This window comes from Crinia signifera, chromosome 1, assembly GCF_055691185.1.
Source record: "Crinia signifera chromosome 1, ASM5569118v1, whole genome shotgun sequence".
Lineage (NCBI taxonomy): Eukaryota > Metazoa > Chordata > Amphibia > Anura > Myobatrachidae > Crinia > Crinia signifera.
In genome coordinates this window covers 140,977,262-140,996,864 of record NC_139217.1, presented here as the reverse complement: position 1 = coordinate 140,996,864, position 19,603 = coordinate 140,977,262, and the positions used below count along the sequence as shown (strand labels likewise).

The 19,603-nt window shown below is 43.8% G+C and overlaps 1 protein-coding gene across 4 annotated transcripts in view; it reads left to right on the top strand.

Annotated features, from left to right (window-relative positions):
• Positions 1 to 19,603, top strand: part of ADAD1 (adenosine deaminase domain containing 1) — a 94,621-nt gene that overhangs the window by 30,163 nt on the left and 44,855 nt on the right. For all 4 annotated transcript variants that reach the window (XM_083174413.1, XM_083174399.1, XM_083174392.1 and 1 more), the window contains exons 5-8: positions 6,803 to 6,910; positions 7,128 to 7,253; positions 13,117 to 13,243; positions 14,155 to 14,325. In XM_083174413.1, the coding sequence (XP_083030539.1) occupies positions 6,803 to 6,910; positions 7,128 to 7,253; positions 13,117 to 13,243; positions 14,155 to 14,325 (532 nt within the window). The remainder of the gene's footprint in view (positions 1 to 6,802; positions 6,911 to 7,127; positions 7,254 to 13,116; positions 13,244 to 14,154; positions 14,326 to 19,603) is intronic.

Genomic DNA, 19,603 nt, shown 5'->3' with positions numbered 1-19,603 from the left:
TTGGTGCTTCGGGGGTCTTGCTAATGCGACATAGCACCCACCATTCATTCCACCACCAAATATCACTCCTTTCCTTCTGAGTCCTGCCATGCACCCAACTGGTATTTTTTGGTCACATGTGAGGCATTGCCGTACTCGGGAGAAATTGGGGCACAGATTTTGGGGTGCTTTGTCTCCTTCATTCCTTGTGAAAATGAAAAATTTTGAGCCAGATCTGCATTTTTGTGTAAAAAATTACATTTTTTTACACAAAAATGCAGTTCTGGCTCAAAATTTTTCATTTTCACAAGGAATGAAGGAGACAAAGCACCCCAAAATCTGTGCCCCAATTTCTCCCGAGTACGGCAATGCCTCACATGTGACCAAAAAATACCAGTTGGGTGCATGGCAGGACTCAGAAGGGAAGGAGTGATGTTTGGATTTTGCAGCACAGATTCTGGTTGAATGACCCCCGAAACACCCATACAGTGGAACCCCCCCACAAGTGACCCCATTTTGCAAACTACACCCTTCAGGGAATTCATCTAGGGGTATAGTGTACATTTCAAACCCCCAGGGGTTTCACCAATTTTGATACAACTGAGCTGTGAAAATGAAAAATATTTTTTTTTTCATTTTCACAGCCCAGTTGTACCACAATTGGTGAAACCCCTGGGGGTTTGAAATGTACACTATACCCCTAGATGAATTCCCTGAAGGGTGTAGTTTGCAAAATGGGGTCACTTGTGGGGGGGTTCCTAACTTTTAGCATCTTATGGTGCCTAGAAACCTACATGGTGCCTAAAAAATAATCTCATAAAAAGGAGGCTCCAAAATCAAGTAGGTGCTCCTTCTATTATGAAGCCTGTGGTTTGGTCAACGTGCACACTAGGGCCACATATAGGATATTTATGAAAACAAAAGAATTGGGGGAATCAATTTTTAGTCACATTTCTCTAGTAAAATCTGCTGTGTTCCTTAGAAAAATGTATTAAAATTAAAAATCTGCAAAAAAAATGAAATTTTGAAATTTCACCTACACTTTGTTTTAATTCCTGTGACACCTAAAGGGTTAACAAACTTCCAAAATGCTGTTTTGAATACTGTGAGGGGTGCAGTTTTTGAAATGGCATCATTTTTGGGGGTGTCTCACATACAAGTCCCTCAAAGTCACATCAGAACTGAACTGGTCCCTAAAAAAATCAGTGTTTGAAATTTTCTTGAAAATTTGAGAATTTGCTATTCATATTTTAAGCCTCCTAGTGTCCAAAAAAATGAAAATGAGGTTGAAATAATGATGGCAACATAAAGTATACATATGGTCTATGTTAGTTATTAACTATTTTGAGTGGTAAGATTATTTGTCTCACAAGCAGAAAATTTAACATTTTGCAAATCGCAAAATTTTCCATTTTTTTCCGACATTTTGGTATTTTTCACAAAAAAACACAGACTGTATCGACGAAAATTTACCACTAACTTGAAGTACAATGTGTCACGAAAAAACAATCTCAAAATCACTGGGATAAGTAAAAGCAAAAAAAAGTTATCCCCACTTAAGTGATACATGTCAGATTTGAAAAAAAGGGCTCTGTCAGGAATGCAAAAACTGGCTCTGTCAGGAAGGGGTTAAAGAAACAGTGGCAACAAATATAGCCATAGTATCAAGATTTATATGTGGATGAGAGGAGAGTATAACTGGAGAATGAGAGATAATGTTGGTGGTAGGAAGGACAGAGGAGGAAGGGAGAGGAGATCCAGCAGCGAGTGGGGACTACTAGTATATACTTTAAAATAATTTTCTCTGATAGCGACACTAATTGAGCATTTTGAGATTGTCAGCCGGATTGTGTCCCATAATTTCTCATCCAGATGTTCACCCCGATCTGATTCCCAGGCTTGTTCATGTGGTTCTAGAATGGGAGGATCAGCTATCAAGATATAATTGTATAACAGTACCAATATTTACAAATTTACCATTTTATTTCCTCCCTTCACTTTGCTCCATCACACCAAACTCCTACATCAATTGAAAAGTACTGCATTCATAAACCTACCCACAAAGGGACTATTTAAGGGTAGTGGGGATCCCATGCTTTTCTTGTAGATCTGCAAAAGATTTGGGAGTCGAATTTGCCAAGATTTGGTGAACTCTGGTAATACCCGCAGAGATCCAGGGGTCGGCCATCGAAGGGTACAGACCTGGAGGGAATCATGGGTTTTTCCACAGGGGGGTGAGGAGATGAGGCTAGCTTAAATTTTTTTTTTATTAAGTTCTCCCAAATATGGAGAGTCAGTTCTACAGAGGGTCAGGGGGAGGAGTAATGTGAATGATTCTTGCGCGGTAGCCAAGGAAGGGATGAGATTGACGACGTACCAACAAAATCCCTTTCTAAGTGAACTCATCTCTTAGTGTTTGGGGGGGGGGGGTTGCGAAGCTATGAGTTGGCTAAGACTAGTTGCATTAAAATAGCGTTGGATGATAGGTAAGCCAAGGCCTCCTGATTTGAACATATGGATCGAATTTTGTATTCTAGGTTTTTTATAGTTCCAAATGAATTTGCATATGGTGGATTGGAGGTTGCTTAGTACAGAAGAAGGGACTTGAATTGGAAGGGTTTGGAATAAATACAGTAATTTAGGGAGTGTATTCATTTTCATGGCATTTATACGACCTACCCAAGAGAGTAAATAAGTTTGCCATTGTTGTAAATTTGTGAATTGATCTAAACAGAGGGGGATAGTTGACAGGATAGAGAGACTCCTAGGATTTCGTAATTTGGACCCTTAGGTATTTTAGAGAGCATTTTCTCCAAGTAAAGTCGAAATTTGTTTGTAGAAGTTTTCTAGAATGATTGGATAAATGTAGTGGTAGGGCCTCCGACTTTGTGTTGTTGATTTTATAGCCTAAGATAGTGCCGTAATTGTAAAGTTCGAGAAATAAATTTGGAAGAGAAATTAAGGGTTTAGTTAATGTTAGGAGAATATTGTCGGCAAATGGAGACATGGTATATTGGGAGTGTTTAATCTTAACACCTGTGATGTCGACGTGGGGCAGATACGACAGGCTAAAGGCTCAATTATGAGAACAAAAATGAGGGGAGAGAGGGGGCAGCCTTGTCTCTTTCCATTATTAATTGGGAAAGAGTCGAATACAAGACCTCCAACCAAGACTGTGGCTGAGGGGTTGCGATTATAATGCTTGAATGGCCTTAAGGAACTTGCCCCTGAAGCCATATTGATGCAGGCTCTAGCATAAAAGCCCAGGAGACCCTGTCAAAGGCCTTTTCTGCATCCAAGGCAAGCACCAGTGAGGGAAGCCTATTGACAGTGATGTGATGTATGATATTAATAGTGCGCCTCATATTGTCTAATGCCTGCCTGGATGGTACAAAGCCAACCTGGTCGGTATGGATTAGGGAAGGGAGAATTAATCTATTAGCCAAAACTTTAGCAAAGAGTTTCAGGTCTGTGTTGATTAGAGAAATGGGGCGATAGCTAGTAACAGGCTAAGGGTCCTTGTTCGATTTTGGGATGACTGTGATTGTGGCTTTAGTTGTATTTGGGTGAAAAGTGTTGCCATCTAATATTTGGTTAAACTTTTTAGTTAAATGGGGGAATTAAAGAGGACTTAAATGTTTTATAATAATATATAGGAAAGCCGTCCGGCCCAGGTGCTTTTGATGTTTTTTGCGTTTGAAGCGCTGATAGTACCTCTTCTTCGGTTATAGAACTCCCAAGGGCAAGTGAGGTGTCATGGTCTATGTTAGGAAGGTTTCAAGAGGATATATAGTCTTAGTCCGTGTGGAATTTGAGGTCATTGTATTTGGAGTGTCTGCAAGGTTATAAAGGTGTTTATAGTATGATTTTAAAAGATCATTGATCTTAGTCTGATTATATTGAGGTATACCTTTATCGTCCTTTATAGCTGAGATGGCAGTCAGGGCCCTACGGGATTTCAGTCTGTTTGCTAACAGAGTATCTGCTTTATTACTTTTATCATATAAGCATCGCAGTGACCTTTCTGTCCTCTGTCAATACCTAATTAGTATCAAACTGATGGATAATAAGTGAAGTGCGCAGTTTACGTAAACTTACAACCTTTTACTCCTAGCTACGGGTGAACTAAAGTGTAGCGAACCTTATTAGTGTTGCACACACCATATAACGATAACCTGATGGCGGTATCTACTTCACAGTACTTAGATATAAGTAAATACACCAGGTATAAATTCCTGTAAACCTTTCCCCTTACTGCGAATAATACACAAGACAGTATAAGTTCCGGAATAAGGGTACAAAGTCCTTAACCGTATATTTGAGTCCCTAGCGGACAACAGAGGTTTTCAGAAAGATATGTAAGCAAATAACAGGATATACACATTTCTTATATAATACAAAATAATATCTAATAAAAAAGGGGGAAAAGAACAGATACAAATACAATCAGCCACAGTGCAAAAATACAAATCCAAGGAAATGACCAGTTACCGTCTTTCAACACGTGGGTGCAGCTCTGTTCCGAGTATCCTGTATTCTATCCTGAGTACAGTTCAAGATTGAAGAAAGTAGCAGAAGAAAGATATTATGCTGTGTTCATCATCATATAGTGTCCAAGCAAAAAGGGACAGTGAAGTTCTTCATTGGCCAGGAGGTTAGATTTCGCTATTCCTTGATTGGTCCAGATAAATGCACAGTTGTTTTTTTGTCTCAGGTCAGCGTCATAGGGTTGGAACTCAAGCTGTAAAAACCTGTTATGTCCGGAATTTCCCAATTACACTGTCCTCATGGCAATGTGACCATTAAATATGTATTTGTTCCATAACTTTCAGCTGTTACAAGTTGCATACTTTAAACCAGAACTGGAGCGCTGCGCATGAGAGATGGAACACACAGATGCGAAATATGTATAGAAAAGATTGTGTTTTACCATTTAAACTATGTGCTGCGAATTAAAACCAAATTATCTATATTTTATTTGTGAGTGTGGGATATGAATTTATGTGTAGTAGTATGGCTGTGCACGTGGTTCGCGTTTATTATTTCACCTGATTTCTATATTCCATTTGTGAAATTCTGCGAACCAAGATGGTGGCCATACCATTCTATTGTGGTGTATATGCAACTCGACTTTGACACCTCTCAGCCAACAAAGCATTTAGCGAAGCCCTAGCAGAGGTAAGTTGGATGTATAGTGTGCGAGAAGGGTTTTGTTTGTGTTGTGTTTTGAGTTTATAAACTTCCTCGGGAAGAGATGTCAGTTTTTGTTTATGTTCTTTGTTTCTGTGAGATGCATAACTGATAATATGGCCCCGAATCACAGCTTTACGAGCCTCCCAGATCAGGTGTGTACAATGATGGTCATTAATATTAATAGAAAAGTAATCTGTGATGGCTGAGTTTAATTTTTCTTGGAAGCAGGGAATTTTTAAAAGGGTCTCATTCAGTCGCCAGGACGGGCAAGAGACCAGAGAATCAAAAAAATCAAACAGCGGTTAGGATTGAATGATCGGACCATGTGTTGGGGGTGATGGCGGAACTCGAGATATGCTTGGTGACGGAGGTGCAGCAAAAAAAACACATATCTATGCGAGAATATGATTGGTGCGGGATAGAGAAAAAAGTGTAATCTCTCGAGGAGGGATTTAAAGCTCTCCAGACGTCAAACAAGCCTGATTCCCTAATATGTCTATTTAGTAAACGGGAAGAGTTGGATTTTGCTGTTAATCATGATAGCAACCCCATTATGTTTGGTTTTTCTAGGAACCGTTTGGAGTTGAGGGATGGGTGGGAATTGGCTTTAAAATGGGTTTCTTGGATCAGGACAATCCCTGCTTTAATCTTTTGGATGGAGCGAAACCGGTTAGAATGTGTTTGAGGTGTGTTAAGCCCCTTAACGTTCCAGGATGCCATAATTAAGGACATCTCCAAAAGAAGGTGGAGTTATTATTCAGGTCTGAAGGTACAGGTGGTGAGACCCACCTGCTGCTGGGGAAGGTGGTGGGGACAATCAAAGGGTAGGAAATTATGGAAGGAAGGAGCTGAGTGGCAGATCCTCTCGACCAGCAGAGGAAAACACACCCAGGGTTCTGGACTTATGGGTCCGATTTGATTCAACTCAGGAGTATAACCGAGCTACCTCAATTGAGTATTGGGGGGATTAGATAATAAAAGGGAGGGAGTGCTTTCAGGGAGTCGGAATTGAAGAAGGATCTATCATGGGTCTCCACACTGTGGCCCTCCAGATGTTGTGAAACTACATGTTCCAACATGCATTGCCACATTTTTTCCTATAAGAGCATGCCAAAACTGTCAGGGCATGCTGGGACATGTAGTTCCACAACATCTGGAGGGCCACAGTTTGAAGAAACATGATCTAGATCAGTGGTTCCCAACCTTTTTTCTCTCCCGTACCCCTTGATTAGGCTTTTCATTGATGAGTACCCCCTCCTCTCAATTTAAAATATAGACAGTACTTATGAGTGCAAGTGAGCGGTATGCATATCCTTATGCATGTCCTTATATTAAGGAGTAGCGGACAGGAATCGTGCCCTTCTGTGTCTGGCCGCTGGCTGTGTATTGTCTCCACAGCAGGTTGTCCCGGAAAATTCCGGGCATACCACTAATATAGAATAGGTGCGCGCCAGTGGTGTCCAGGTGTGCACCACTGGCGCAGAACCTGCTCTGGTAGGTTTGTTCTGTCCCAGCAACTCACCACTCAAGGGTTTAATATAAAGCTATTTCTTGTAGACCTCTAATATAATTGAATCTGTTTATTTATGATTACTTGCCTTTTAGTTTGTTCATTTTTGTGTAATTGCAGCTCAACCTTCAATAAGTAACAATGTGTGCGCGAATGGAGGTCCTCCCTTATTGCCAGTGGAACCAAATGTGTCAAGCGAGCCTTCAAACTGTTCAAGAAAACGAGTTGGTGCGTTTTTCTTATTATTGCTTAAGCCAAACCCTACAAAATATCTATAAATCTCTTCCATAAGGTATTTTTTCTTGATTTGATAGACATATGAGATAAAGAAAGGATGACTGTTAGCCAACAATTAACATTTCACTGAATTATGTGCCCTTACTTTTTTTTTTTTTTCCTTTCAATATTTTCTGTAAAGCTTATGGTCAACTATTTTGTTTTTCAGATAAACGCTCTTTTGTTCATGAGCAGATATGTTCCTTAATAAAGGAGAAGGTTAATGAACTGCTGTCTAAATATCCTGAGTATGAAAGTTGCAACAGTTCTTTGGCTACATTTGTGATGGAAAAGGGTAAGACCAGTCAAACTCAACATTGTTTAAAACCTGCAGATATAATTTTATTTTCATGAGGCTCCATTTTTACATTCACTGTGGATCTGCTACGCAGTTTGAGTCTACCATATCATGAATGCGTTGAACTAGAATTATATTTGATTAAAAGTTTTCTGCATTATGAATAGTGGAGACAACTTGGGGATGGGCAGTAGTTTTATACAGTACATGAAACAAAGTTTGGGATACTGGATTTTTAGATATGGGAGACGGACTGTTTTGAAAGCTCACTCTGGGGTAGATGTATTATAGCTAACCCTTCCTGATTCCCCTCATTAATGAAGCAGGAGGGGAGACCTACAAGATGTATTAACATCTTGCCTGCAGAAGCCCAATCTCTGAACTGGAACTGAGCAGTGGGGATCGGCAACAGCTGTGCAGCAGTGGTAAGCTGCCTCCTGAGTGGCTTTGCCAGATGGTGCACCCACAGTGCAGATGCGCTGTGGACAACGCAACACTGGCACACACCTAGTTACGTCCCTGATAGACATTTCACATTGTGAACAGTTGCAGGAGTTCGGTACCCCCTTCCTCTGCTGCCGCTTCATGCTACAGTGTTAGAGGGAGCTGTAAGGACCCAGCGGAGGAGAGCAGCTGAGGCCCCGTGAGCGGGTTCCATCTGGGACGCCAGGGAGAACAAGCTTAAATAGGGTTTATATGGACTGTTAGAGGCGCTCCCCTGAGGAGAGAGAGCTGAGGGGCACAGAGGAGACTGGTGGCTCTAGGCTGCATGACGATGGCTCAGGCGCAGTTCTTTCAGGGTAGAGAGAGAGGAGGGAAGCACAAGTCCTGAGGACAGAGAAGAGTAGCGCTGTCATGACAGTTACCGATCGGCTTTTGTTGGATACCTGTGAACAGCTCAAGGTCTCCACTAGGGATGCCAATCCCGGGGCATTTTTTCAATCCCGGGATTCGGGATTGAAAAATGCTCAATCCCGGGATTCCCGGGATCCCGGGATTGGCTTCCCTAATAATAAAAAACACCCTGGCCGCCCGAGCGCTGGGTGGGTGGGCGGGTGTCAGGGACCGCTGGGTGGGCGGGTGGTTGTCAGGGACCGCTGGGTGGGTGGGGGGGGTGGGTGGTTGTCAGGGACCGGTGGGTGGGGGGGGTGGGTGGTTGTCAGGGACCGGTGGGTGGGGGGGGTGGGTGGTTGTCAGGGACCGCTGGGTGGGCGGGTGGTTGTCAGGGACCGCTGGGTGGGTGGGGGGGGTGGGTGGTTGTCAGGGACCGGTGGGTGGGGGGGGTGGGTGGTTGTCAGGGACCGGTGGGTGGGGGGGGTGGGTGGTTGTCAGGGACCGCTGGGTGGGTGGTTGGTAGGGAGCGCTGGGTGCCCGTGAGCGCTGGCTGGGTGGGCGGGCGGGTGGCCGGCCGTGAGTGCTGGGTGGGAGGGCGGGTGGCCGGCCGTCAGCGCTGGGTGGGTGGCCGGGAGCGCTGGGCGGGCGGGCAGCCGTGGATGTGCGGCTGTGCCGTGTGCCCTGCGCAGCGTGACCTCGCAGCGTGACCTCGTCACGCTGCGCACTGCGGGGTATGGGGAAGCCGGGCAGCGTCTGAGTGCTCAGACGCTGCCCGGCATTAAACTGCGCATGCGCAGTTTAATCCCGAAATCCCGGGATTGGAAATTCCAATCCCGGGATCGAAATCCCGGCGTTTTGGGGGCCAAATCCCGGGATCCCGCCGATCCCGATCCCGGGATTGGCCACCCTAGTCTCCACGGTGTTCGTTCTCCCCGCCGGTGATCATGCGGCAGCATGGAGGTGTTTGTCAGAGGCTTCCTCTCCACTCTTCTGGCCAGATGATAGCCCAGAGGTGAGGCCAAGGCAGCGGTTGTCTGGGTAGTGTTACCAGGTGGTGCACATTCAGTGCAAACCCACTGTTTGCAAGGCACCACTGACACATCTATTTAAGGCCCTGTTGTTGTTTTACTACACGGGCTGTTGCAAAACATTCAGAACATACATGTGTAGGGAAGCACTGGGCATTTAGTGTAACTGACAAATATGTGCATTGTCTGTATAAGTGGCACTACTACTGTGGGCATTGTCCATACATGTGACACTACTACCGTGGGCATTGTCTGTGTATGTGGATTTGCTGCTGTGGGCATTTTGTGAGGATGCGGTCATTTGGTCTACAGCATTATGGTTGGCAGTCAAAAGGTCGACATAGGGTTTTTTACTGTTTTTTTTTTTTTTTAGCCAACATGTGCCGACAGACGGTATTTCATGCCCTACCATCCACTAGGGCGTGGTGGGAGAATAAAATAGTGTGCCAAGCGTAGCAAGGCACCGTGCCCGACGCGCAGCTAGGGGATGCGGTGGACTTTAGACTGTGTCCATGAAGACTGTTGACATACAGGTAAAAAAAAGTGAAAAACACCATGTTGACCTTTTGACTGTCGACCTACGCAATGTCGAACTAATGACCAAAATGCAGCCTGTGAAGGATCTATGCTAGATACACTCTCTGGAGAGGGTCTACCTGTGGGAGGCAAATATATTCTCCTTCCAGAAATTGCTCTTGTTTATCTGCAGTATTTATCCATATTGATTGGTCGCAAAAGAAGAACACCAAAAAGGCATTTTAGCCTGTTCAAATTTTGAAGCTGGTACAGCAGTAGTGGACTGAAATAACTTGATCCCACTCATTAACCACATCTTTGAACATTACCCCTGAGGAAGTCACTATGACGAAACGCGTTGGGTGTTCGTTTTCCTTCCACTGTACTGCAATCATGACAAATGAATGAGACAAAGTTTTATATTGTATTTTTATTGCACTTTTATATTAAATTTGTCTAAGACAATACAGCCTGTAATTATTACAGTAATAAGAATTTGGTGGTGGAGGTTTTGAAATTCTAGCACACTATCTCTTGTGCTATCCATTTCTCTTTTACCAACTGACAGGGGGGACACATAGTTGCTGCTCATATATTAGCGCATTGAAGGTTTTTTTTTGTACATTAATGACCACAATGTCGAACTAATGACCTGTCAAACTAATTACCTTTTCCCATGTCGACCTAATGACTGTCGACCATAATGCTGTAGACCAAATGATCCCAACCCATTTTGTGTAATAAGCAACACTACTGCTGAGGGTATGCATTATGGTCCTGATGCAGGTACCATTGCATATGCGGATCCCAGCACAGTTGCCTATGGTTGGGAAACTGCATAGGTATGGTACTGTGATCATATAGCGATCACTTTATTAAACTGTGAATGCCTCTGTCTGAGTGACCAGCAAAGGTGTTCGCAGGAATGGACGGCGTGGCAAGCATTTTCAGAAATCTGGGAGATTTAATGGTCACTATTACTGTGGGTTTTAGGTTTATAATAGCAGCTCCTACTGTGAGCAGTATATGTATAGTGGGCACTCCTAATGTGGGTATTATGTTTATAATGTCTGCTCCTACTGTGGGCCTTATGTGTATATTGACCACCACTACTGTGGGTTTTAGGTTTATAATGTCCGCTCCTACTGTGAGCAGTATATGTTTAGTGGGCGCTCCTAATGTGGGTATTATGTTTCTAATGTCCGCTCTTACTGTGGGCCTTATGTGTATATTGACCACCACCACTACTGTGGGTTTTAGGTTTATAATGGGCACTCCTACTGTGAGCAGTATATGTTTAGTGGGCGCTCCTAATGTGGGTATTATGTTTCTAATATCCGCTCCTACTGTGGGCCTTATGTGTATATTGAACACCACCACTACTGTGGAAATAAGGTGTATAGGTGGCACTAGGGATGCCAATCCCGGGGCATTTTTTCAATCCCGGGATTGAAAAATGCTCATTCCCGGGATCCCGGGATTGGCATCCCCACCCAAAAAAAAAAAAAAAAAAACATTTTTAGCATAGGACCCACCCCGGCCGACCCGCACATCTACTTACATTAGGGTGCGGGCGGGCGGCCGGGAGTGGGTTTGGAGGTGCACGGTGCCTCCCGGCAAGTGCACCTCCATAGAAGACAGCAGGCGGGCGGCGGAGAAGAGGCGGGCGGAGTCAGGCCAGCGTGCTGGCGGGCGGCGGAGAAGAGGCGGGTAGGCGGTCACTGGTGACGTGTGGCCTGCGCAGCGTGACCTCTACTGTCACGCTACGCAGGCCGCACGCCGGGTCAGGTTACGGGAACAGCCGGGCAGCGTCTGAGCGAGTGCTCAGACGCTGCCCGGCATTAGACTGCGCATGCGCAGTCTAATCCCGGGATTGGATTCTCCAATCCCGGGATTGAAATCCCAGACTTTTTTAGGCCAAATCCCAGGATCCCGTTGATCCTGGGATTGGCCACACTAGGTGGCACCACTATGTAGTGTAATTTGAAATGTGGGTACTATTGTGTCTCCATACCCCTTCCTTGAGAGACTACCTTTTTTGTGAAGAGAGACCTCACTCTTGTAAGTAGGGTGTTCGTCATCCCTCTTAAATGATCATCAGCCCTGGTTACAATATTTTCATGTCCCTTCATCCACTTTCTGTCCAGATAGAGCTGCCCGGTGTGCTGTCATTGTGAAATGGAAATGTCTAGGACAGGGGTGGCCAAAGTGTCGATCGCGATCTACCAGTAGCTCGCGGAGCTCCAGCTGGTAGATCGCGACCATCCTCTGTACTGTCAGCCTGTAAGGATCAAATATGGTTTGAGGTACCATGTTTAAAAAAGGGGCAGACTTGATGGGCCAAGTGGTTCTTATCTGCCGTCAAATTCTATGTTTCTATGTAATTAGATGTTGTGCGTGGGCGCACGGGTGACGTCACCCACGCACATGTGAGGAGCCTGCCTGATCCTGTCAGCGGCAGTGGTGGGAAGCAGTGAACCTTAGAAAAGCCAAAGAAGTTGCTCCCAGCGCCGGGACCCTGTCAGAACAAATATGAGAAACTCACGGACGGGTCCCCCTGCTGCAGGAAAGCTTAAATCTCTGGCAGGGTAGATTGAGGCAACTGAGGTTCCGGCTTCACAGGGGTCATCAGGCAGCAACTAGCAGAGCCAGGCACCTCCTAGCTCCGTGACCCAAGCATACCAGCTGCAGGACTACAAGGCGTGCAGGTAGGGCTCTCCAGAAGTGGGATTAATGCAAATTTAGCCTGTTTCTTATTGGCTGAGGCTCTCACCTGTGTTGCAGCTGGAGAGCTGGATTGATGGGGGAAATGGGTGCAGGGCCAGCTAGGTTAAGAGTGCTGCCAATGTTGGGAACAAGACTGGTAGGCATGATGGTAACACCACATTAAGGCTGTTTCTGGGCTTGGGAGCTGTTCTGATTTTTTTTTTTTTTTTTTTTTTTTTTTTTAATGGGGGCAATGTTTTTTTCCCCCTGTGTTAGGCAATGTTCACTTCTGTGGAGTGCGATGTGTGATTTCAGCGAGACTGTCCCTACACCCAATGCGATGAGGCCACGCCCATATTATTATACCACACCCCCTTATTATTCCACCCAGGTAGATCACGAAAACTTTTCAGCTTTCAAAGTAGATCGCCGACTCAGTCTGGCCACCCCTGGTCTAGGAACAACCACAGCTCTACATGGTGCATAAGAATTTCTTTGGTTCCAAATCGCTGCATGCAAAGTCAGCCAAAACCTTTTAGCTAGTCTCCTGATTTGGATTTGTATTGCTGTTAAGCATCCACACAAGCATGAGATCACCATATCCAATGTCAGTCTTTTAGGTCATGGAATTAGCTGTTCCATTTTCTGGAAATACATATAGCAACTACAAAATGTAAGATTATTTCAGAACTGAAAACATGAATGCTATATTGTGTGAAAAGCTAAAGTTTTAAAATTAATTTTTGTATATTTTTTTTTTTTAAATCTTTTTATAGATGGCCAACAATGGGAAGTGGTTGCTATAGGAACTGGAGAGTCTAACTTTGGACAGAGCTCTCAGAATGATGGGCGAATTCTTCATGACTCACATGCTATAGTTTCTGCAAGACGTTCGTTATTAAGGTATTATTTCTACAAGTGTATTTATCACTTTCACACTACTGCCAAAGGTCTGTCGTCTTGTCCTACAATTCACTAGATCAGTTTAATTCAATTTGATCCTCATTTCTTGATTTAAAGATGTAGCCACGTCCTCTATCCTCCCTATGACACATAGTTCGATACAGAATGCACACTATGCCTGGTTGCAGGGCGGCACATTGTGGGTTAGTGTAGTGAATGGAGTTGCTGGCAAGTGTAATACTCATGTTCATACACTAGATGTCTCTTTTGAAAATCACCATTGTGCATGAGCGTGTTCAATGGAATACAGTATGGTAAATGCAATATACAGGTGTGGCGGCAGACACCTAGTGATAACATGTTTTACAGATTAGTGCTTTTCTGGAATTATGTTTCTTTCTTTTTTTTCCTTTTTATGTAATGCCCCGCCCCTTTTGTAGCTCCTCCCACATCACAGCCCACTTTCTGCCCCTGCCCACAGTTCCTGAACATATTTTCCTAAAAATAGCACTGTCTAACAGCAAGTTCGTCCAACCATCATAGTACAGTTTGGTGATGAATAATGACTTTTCCAGCATGATATGGAGCACGTTGCCATCAGAAAAAAATAATTAAGTGGCTCAGAACAAAACATCAAAATTGGGTACTTATGTTAGTTGGGCGCCCACTAAGCTATTTGCTTAGTTTTCCGCGTCCCCTCGCGGGGCTCGATATGCTTCGGGCTCGCTGTGCTCGCCACACTATATAAAATCAACTCCATGCCGACATGGATAGTGGAGGTATGAGCGTACTAACTATAGTGGGCGCCCAACTAACATAAAAGTACCCAAAATTCTGCTTCCATGGCCAGTAAACTTCCCAGCTATTTAAATCAATGTATAAATGTTCACTATAATGTTTTCTCTCCCCAGGTATTTTTACAGACAGCTTCTCCTTTTCTATAGTGGAAACACTGCTATGATGAAAAAATCTATTTTCTGCAGAGACCCAGCAACCACTTTCCTTTCTCTTAAACAAAATTTGAATCTCTATCTATATATGAATCAACTTCCGAAAGGAGCTGCCCAAATAAATTCACAACTGTAAGTGTTATAATTATTGGTTGTATAGGTTTAAAGAGTTTGCTTCACTTATAAAATTTGCCTTTTGTAGGTGGAACCAAATTAACTATTGGTGTGGCCAAGTAGGCAGTACAGATGTGTCCTCATACATCTAACCTCAATACGACACAGTGAAAATTGCCTGGATAATGTGAGCTGATAGGTCATTTGTAACAGCTAGCTTTTTTTTATTATTATTATTTTGGTTAACAATACATCTTATTCGCAACACATTGCAACTAGTATGCCCCAGGAGACTGCTGAATAATTTGCTATGTGGCTGCTGCATCAGAATACTTAGTCACACACATATATCATTGTCTCATCAAATTAATCAGCACAGTCCACTGATTCTTCCTACCCAAAAGATTATATTTGGTACAACTGCAGCAAAGGTGTATGAGGATACCTCTGTTTACAGTAGTAATAAAAAAGCTAAAATTCATATTTGTTTTGCTGAACTGTACCAAAAATCTTGAGCATTTTAATGAATGTCAGATTTCCCTGCCTGGCTCCCACACTTCTTATCTTCTGACATCTCCACCATCATCATGGGTGGTGATCGCTATTAACAGCCCACTTTCTCCTTAAGCCTTTAAACTCCTCTCTAACCTGCTTTCTCGGCCTCTCCCAATGCTCCTCCTCCTGACTCCTCTACTCACAAGGAGGGCCACTGCCTTGATCTTGTATTCACTAGGCTATGCACTGTTTCTGAATTCACCAACGCCCCATTCTCTCTCTCTCGGATTACAACCCTATCAATTTCTCATCCTTCTCCATTTCTCAAAACTCTATAATGCCAAAATCATACAAGCCTCCTCTAACCCACAGAAAAACTAATGCTATTGATTTTCAACAACTTTCTACCACTCTGCAACTGCGCTAACCCATTTCTACACTTGCCTGTCCTGACACAGTTGTAACCCATCTGAACCAGACTCTACAAACTTCCCTTGATGAAGCTGCTTCAGCTACTTCTCACAATCCACGTAGGCTTAGATGCCAACCGTGGCACTCTAAATTAACAAGACCTCTGCAAAATAGTGTATATTTGAACGTCAGTGGCGTAAATCTCAAAATCCATGTGACTTTCACATTTAAGACTACCTACCACTCCTTTTGTACTGCTCTGGACACTGCTAAACAAACTTTTTTTCTATCTCCTCTTCTCATGCCACTAACCCCAAGCGACTTTTTAATACATTTAAATTACTTCTTTACCCTCCCCACCAGCTAATATCCGTGCACAAGAGCTTGCTTCCTTCAAGGACAAGATTGCTAAAATCCAAGATGAAATGGCATGCTCTTCTTCAGCCAGTGACTTGATTACTTCCTTTCTTGAGCCCTTTGCCACTTTCTCCTCATTTGAAGTGAGGATGAAGTATCTACACTCTTCTCATCCCCCTACTCCACTAAAACTCCTCATGATCCTGTACAAATAAGTAAAGCTCTGTCTCCTGTGCTTATCCCAAGCTTAATTAAAAGCTGTAATCTCTCTCTCTCTCTCTCTCTCTCTCTCTCTCTCTCTCTCTCTCTCTCTCTCTTTCTCTTTCTCTTTCTCTTTCTCTTTCTCTTTCTCTTTCCCTCCCCCTCCCCCTCCCTCCCCCCCCCTTCTCTGTTCAAGCATGCACTTATTACTCCCATTCTAAAAAAACACACAATTCTGTTCCAAACTGTCTCTCGAACTACCGTCCTATCTCGCAGCTCCCATGCCTCTCCAAGAGACTTGCCTACACTCGCCTCACACACTTTCTTAACTCCTACATCTTATTGGACCCTCTTCAGTCAGGCTTTCGCTCTCAACACTCTAGAGACAGCACTGACTAAAGTAGTCATTGATCTGGCCACTGCAAAAACAAAAGGCCTTTTCTCACTTTTTTTTTTCTAGATTTGTCGGCTGCCTTTGACACTGTTGACCACTCTCTTCTCATACAAACACTACAATCCCTAGGTCTTCAGAACACAGCCCTTTCTTGGTTCTCATTCTACCTATCTAATCACTCTTTCAGTGTTTGCTTCTCTGATTCTTCCTCCTCCTCACTACCTCTGTCAGTAGGAGTACCACAGGGCTCAGTCTTAGGTCATCTTCTTTTCTCAATCTATTCCTCCTCACTTGGCAAACTAATCAGCTCTTTTGGATTTCAGTATCATCTGTACGCTGATGATACTCAAATCTATCTATCCTCCCCAGAATTGTCACCATTAGTATTACTCCGTGTCTCTGAATGTCTTTCTGCCATTTCATCTTGGATGTCATCTCGGCACCTCAAACTCAACATTTCCAAAACAGAATTAATAATATTCCCACCAGCCAACAGTAGGTACCAACCTGATATCTCTATCACTGTTGAGAACACAACAGTTAATCCTACTCCACAAGCGCGCTGCCTAGGGGTCATCCTCAAATCTGAATCTTCATTCCTCACATTCAATCTGTCTCTAAATCATGTTACATGCATCTAAAAAACATATCCAAAATTCATCCGTACCTTACACAAGACACTGCAAAAACTCTAATTCATGCACTTATTATATCACGCATTGATTATTGCAATAGCCTTCTTACCGCTCTTCCTAAGAAAAGACTCAGCACTACAATCCATTTTGAATGCAGCTGCGAGGCTGATCTTCCTGGCTAGACATTCATTGTCTGCTAATCCACTCTGTCAGTCCCTCCATTGGTTGCCTGTATATTACCACATTCGATCTAAAATACTTCTACTTATTTACAAAGCCATTACTCTGACTACACCGACTTATCTCTTTGCCTATCTCAAAATATATCCCCACTGACTTCTCCTCCGCTCTGCGATATATAAGAAGCTGTAAATAAATAATACAGAGAGCATACCCTCAAACGGATTAGGAGGCACTGCATAGATAATTGCTGGCTGACTCCAAAGCCACTGACCTAGCCGCACATTACTGGTTTTTAACCCAATCTGCATGTAATTTAAAGTGCTTTCAAACCCTATTATGATGTACATAGCACCCGCTTTTAACCCAATCTGAATGCAATTTAAAGTGCTTGTAAACCCTATTATGATGTACAGTATTGCTGATAAATAGACTGCACAAATGTTTAATTTGCATTGACCATCGACAGCATCCAACTGATGGCAGAAATGGCAAATAATAACATAGGAACTGTTAGGCAAGTTTTTGCTTTAAATTCTTAACATGACAAATTTTTGTGCAAAAAATGGTTGAAAGGCTCACAAGCAGAAATAAAATCAAAAGTGAGTTGTATCAATTTTTTTTTTTTTTTTTTTTGGAACCGATTCATTCCCTCTAATGAAACATGCATCTTCCAGTCTGAGACAAAACACCAGTCCAATGAATGAAAAATACCATCTTCACCAAGAAAAATAGTTATCCCAAGTTTAAAACCATGTTAACACCCTTAATATCAAAGAAACAGTTACAGTATGTTGGTAAACTGTGTGCCAGTAGGCGCAGCAGTGAATCAACATTACGCCAAAATTATTCTTGCAACTTTGTGGGAAAGAATCAATAGAGGCCAGCAATGCACCAGCCCACACTCCTGTAAAGCAGTTTTTGGTCAAGAAACAAATTAGAAAGCTAGTACACCCTCCATATTCATTACACCATGTGACTTTTCTTATAAAAAAAGAGGTAACAATCAAAACAAAATAAACAATTAAAGCATAAGCCAAGTGCTATGTATAAAGCCCTATCATGTCCGTGTCATCTTCAGATTTTGGCAATTTAAAGTTAAGCATATTTTAGATGCAATTCGGTGTAGAGAAAGACTGTTGGGCTTCTGTCTCTCTGATCCCTTGCTCCTACTGACTGGTTTATCATGTTTTTCCTTCCTGCCATTGGGATGTATAGTTGAGTATTATTGCCCACAGTATTTACAGCATTCTCTTCCAATATTTATTTAGTGGCTACCGCACTAGTTGCTAATATAGTTGTGTAAGATGTACTTTTGCACACTCTCAGCATTTTACATTCCGTTTGTATCCGTACTTTATACTATACAGCATGCCTCCAAAGATAGGGTTTGTTTTAACATTCTCTCTTGGGATATTGATGACTTGTATTCCCGCACTCTTGTTAAGGCTTAATACATCTGCCCCATTGACTCTTAATGCAATTATAGGTACTTGTGAGTTATCCGGGCGCCCGATTTTTGGTCGTATACGCATCGCGTCGCATCGCATGGTATCGTATGTTAACCAAATGGCATGCGATGCGACGCGACGAGATGACCACCCGAACCCGATTTCGCATCGCGTCGCATCGTATGTTAACCAAATGGCATGCGATGCGACGCGACGAGATGACCACCCGAACCCGATTTTACATCGGGTACCATGTAAAGTGATCACGTCGCATCGCATGTTAACCACATGTCATGCGATGCGATGGGATGCGATACCACCCGATTTTAGCAGTGTAAAACCCCCAAGAAAGTGTCCCAAAAAGTGACACAATGTCAGTCCCATCCCCATTGTTAACGCCACTCCACTATCAACGTGAACCCGAAGCGTGGCGAGCGCAGCGAGCCCGCGAGGGGCGGCGGTACGCGTCCTCCGACCTTTTCATGCCCTACTATCCACTAGGGCGTGGAGTGAGAATATAATAGTGTGGCGAGCGCAGCGAGCCACCGAGCCCGAAGCGTGGCGAGCGCACACGGATACCTTCACAGGTAAGCGCGTCCCTTCGCGGGCTTCCCAGGTGTCCATGGCGACGTGGACACCTGGGAAGCCCGCGAAGGGACGCGCTTACCTGTGAAGGTATCCGTGTCCCCTCGCGGGGCTCGCTGCGCTCGCCACGCTTCGGGCTCGGTGGCTCGCTGCGCTCGCCACACTATTATATTCTCACTCCACGCCCTAGTGGATAGTAGGGCATGAAAAGGTCGGAGGACGCGTACCGCCGCCCCTCGCGGGCTCGCTGCGCTCGCCACGCTTCGGGTTCACGTTGATAGTGGAGTGGCTGTGAGCATCCAATATCATTCATCAATATCATGCATATCTGACACATTAAGGACAACTGAATTAAAAGGAATAACTGTGTAATTAACATATTAATGAAATAAATTAGAATAACAAACAATCACAAAGCACACAATAATCAATCAACATCATTATTTATCAAGTAACGTGAGCGCATGCAGAATGCGCTCAAATGCGCTGTCTCCCGCCAGGCACTTTCGCCACACAAACTCCTGCATGTAGGAATCAAGATGATGGCGGGCTGTGCCCCGCTGGCGTTTGTTGCGCCATTTTGCACA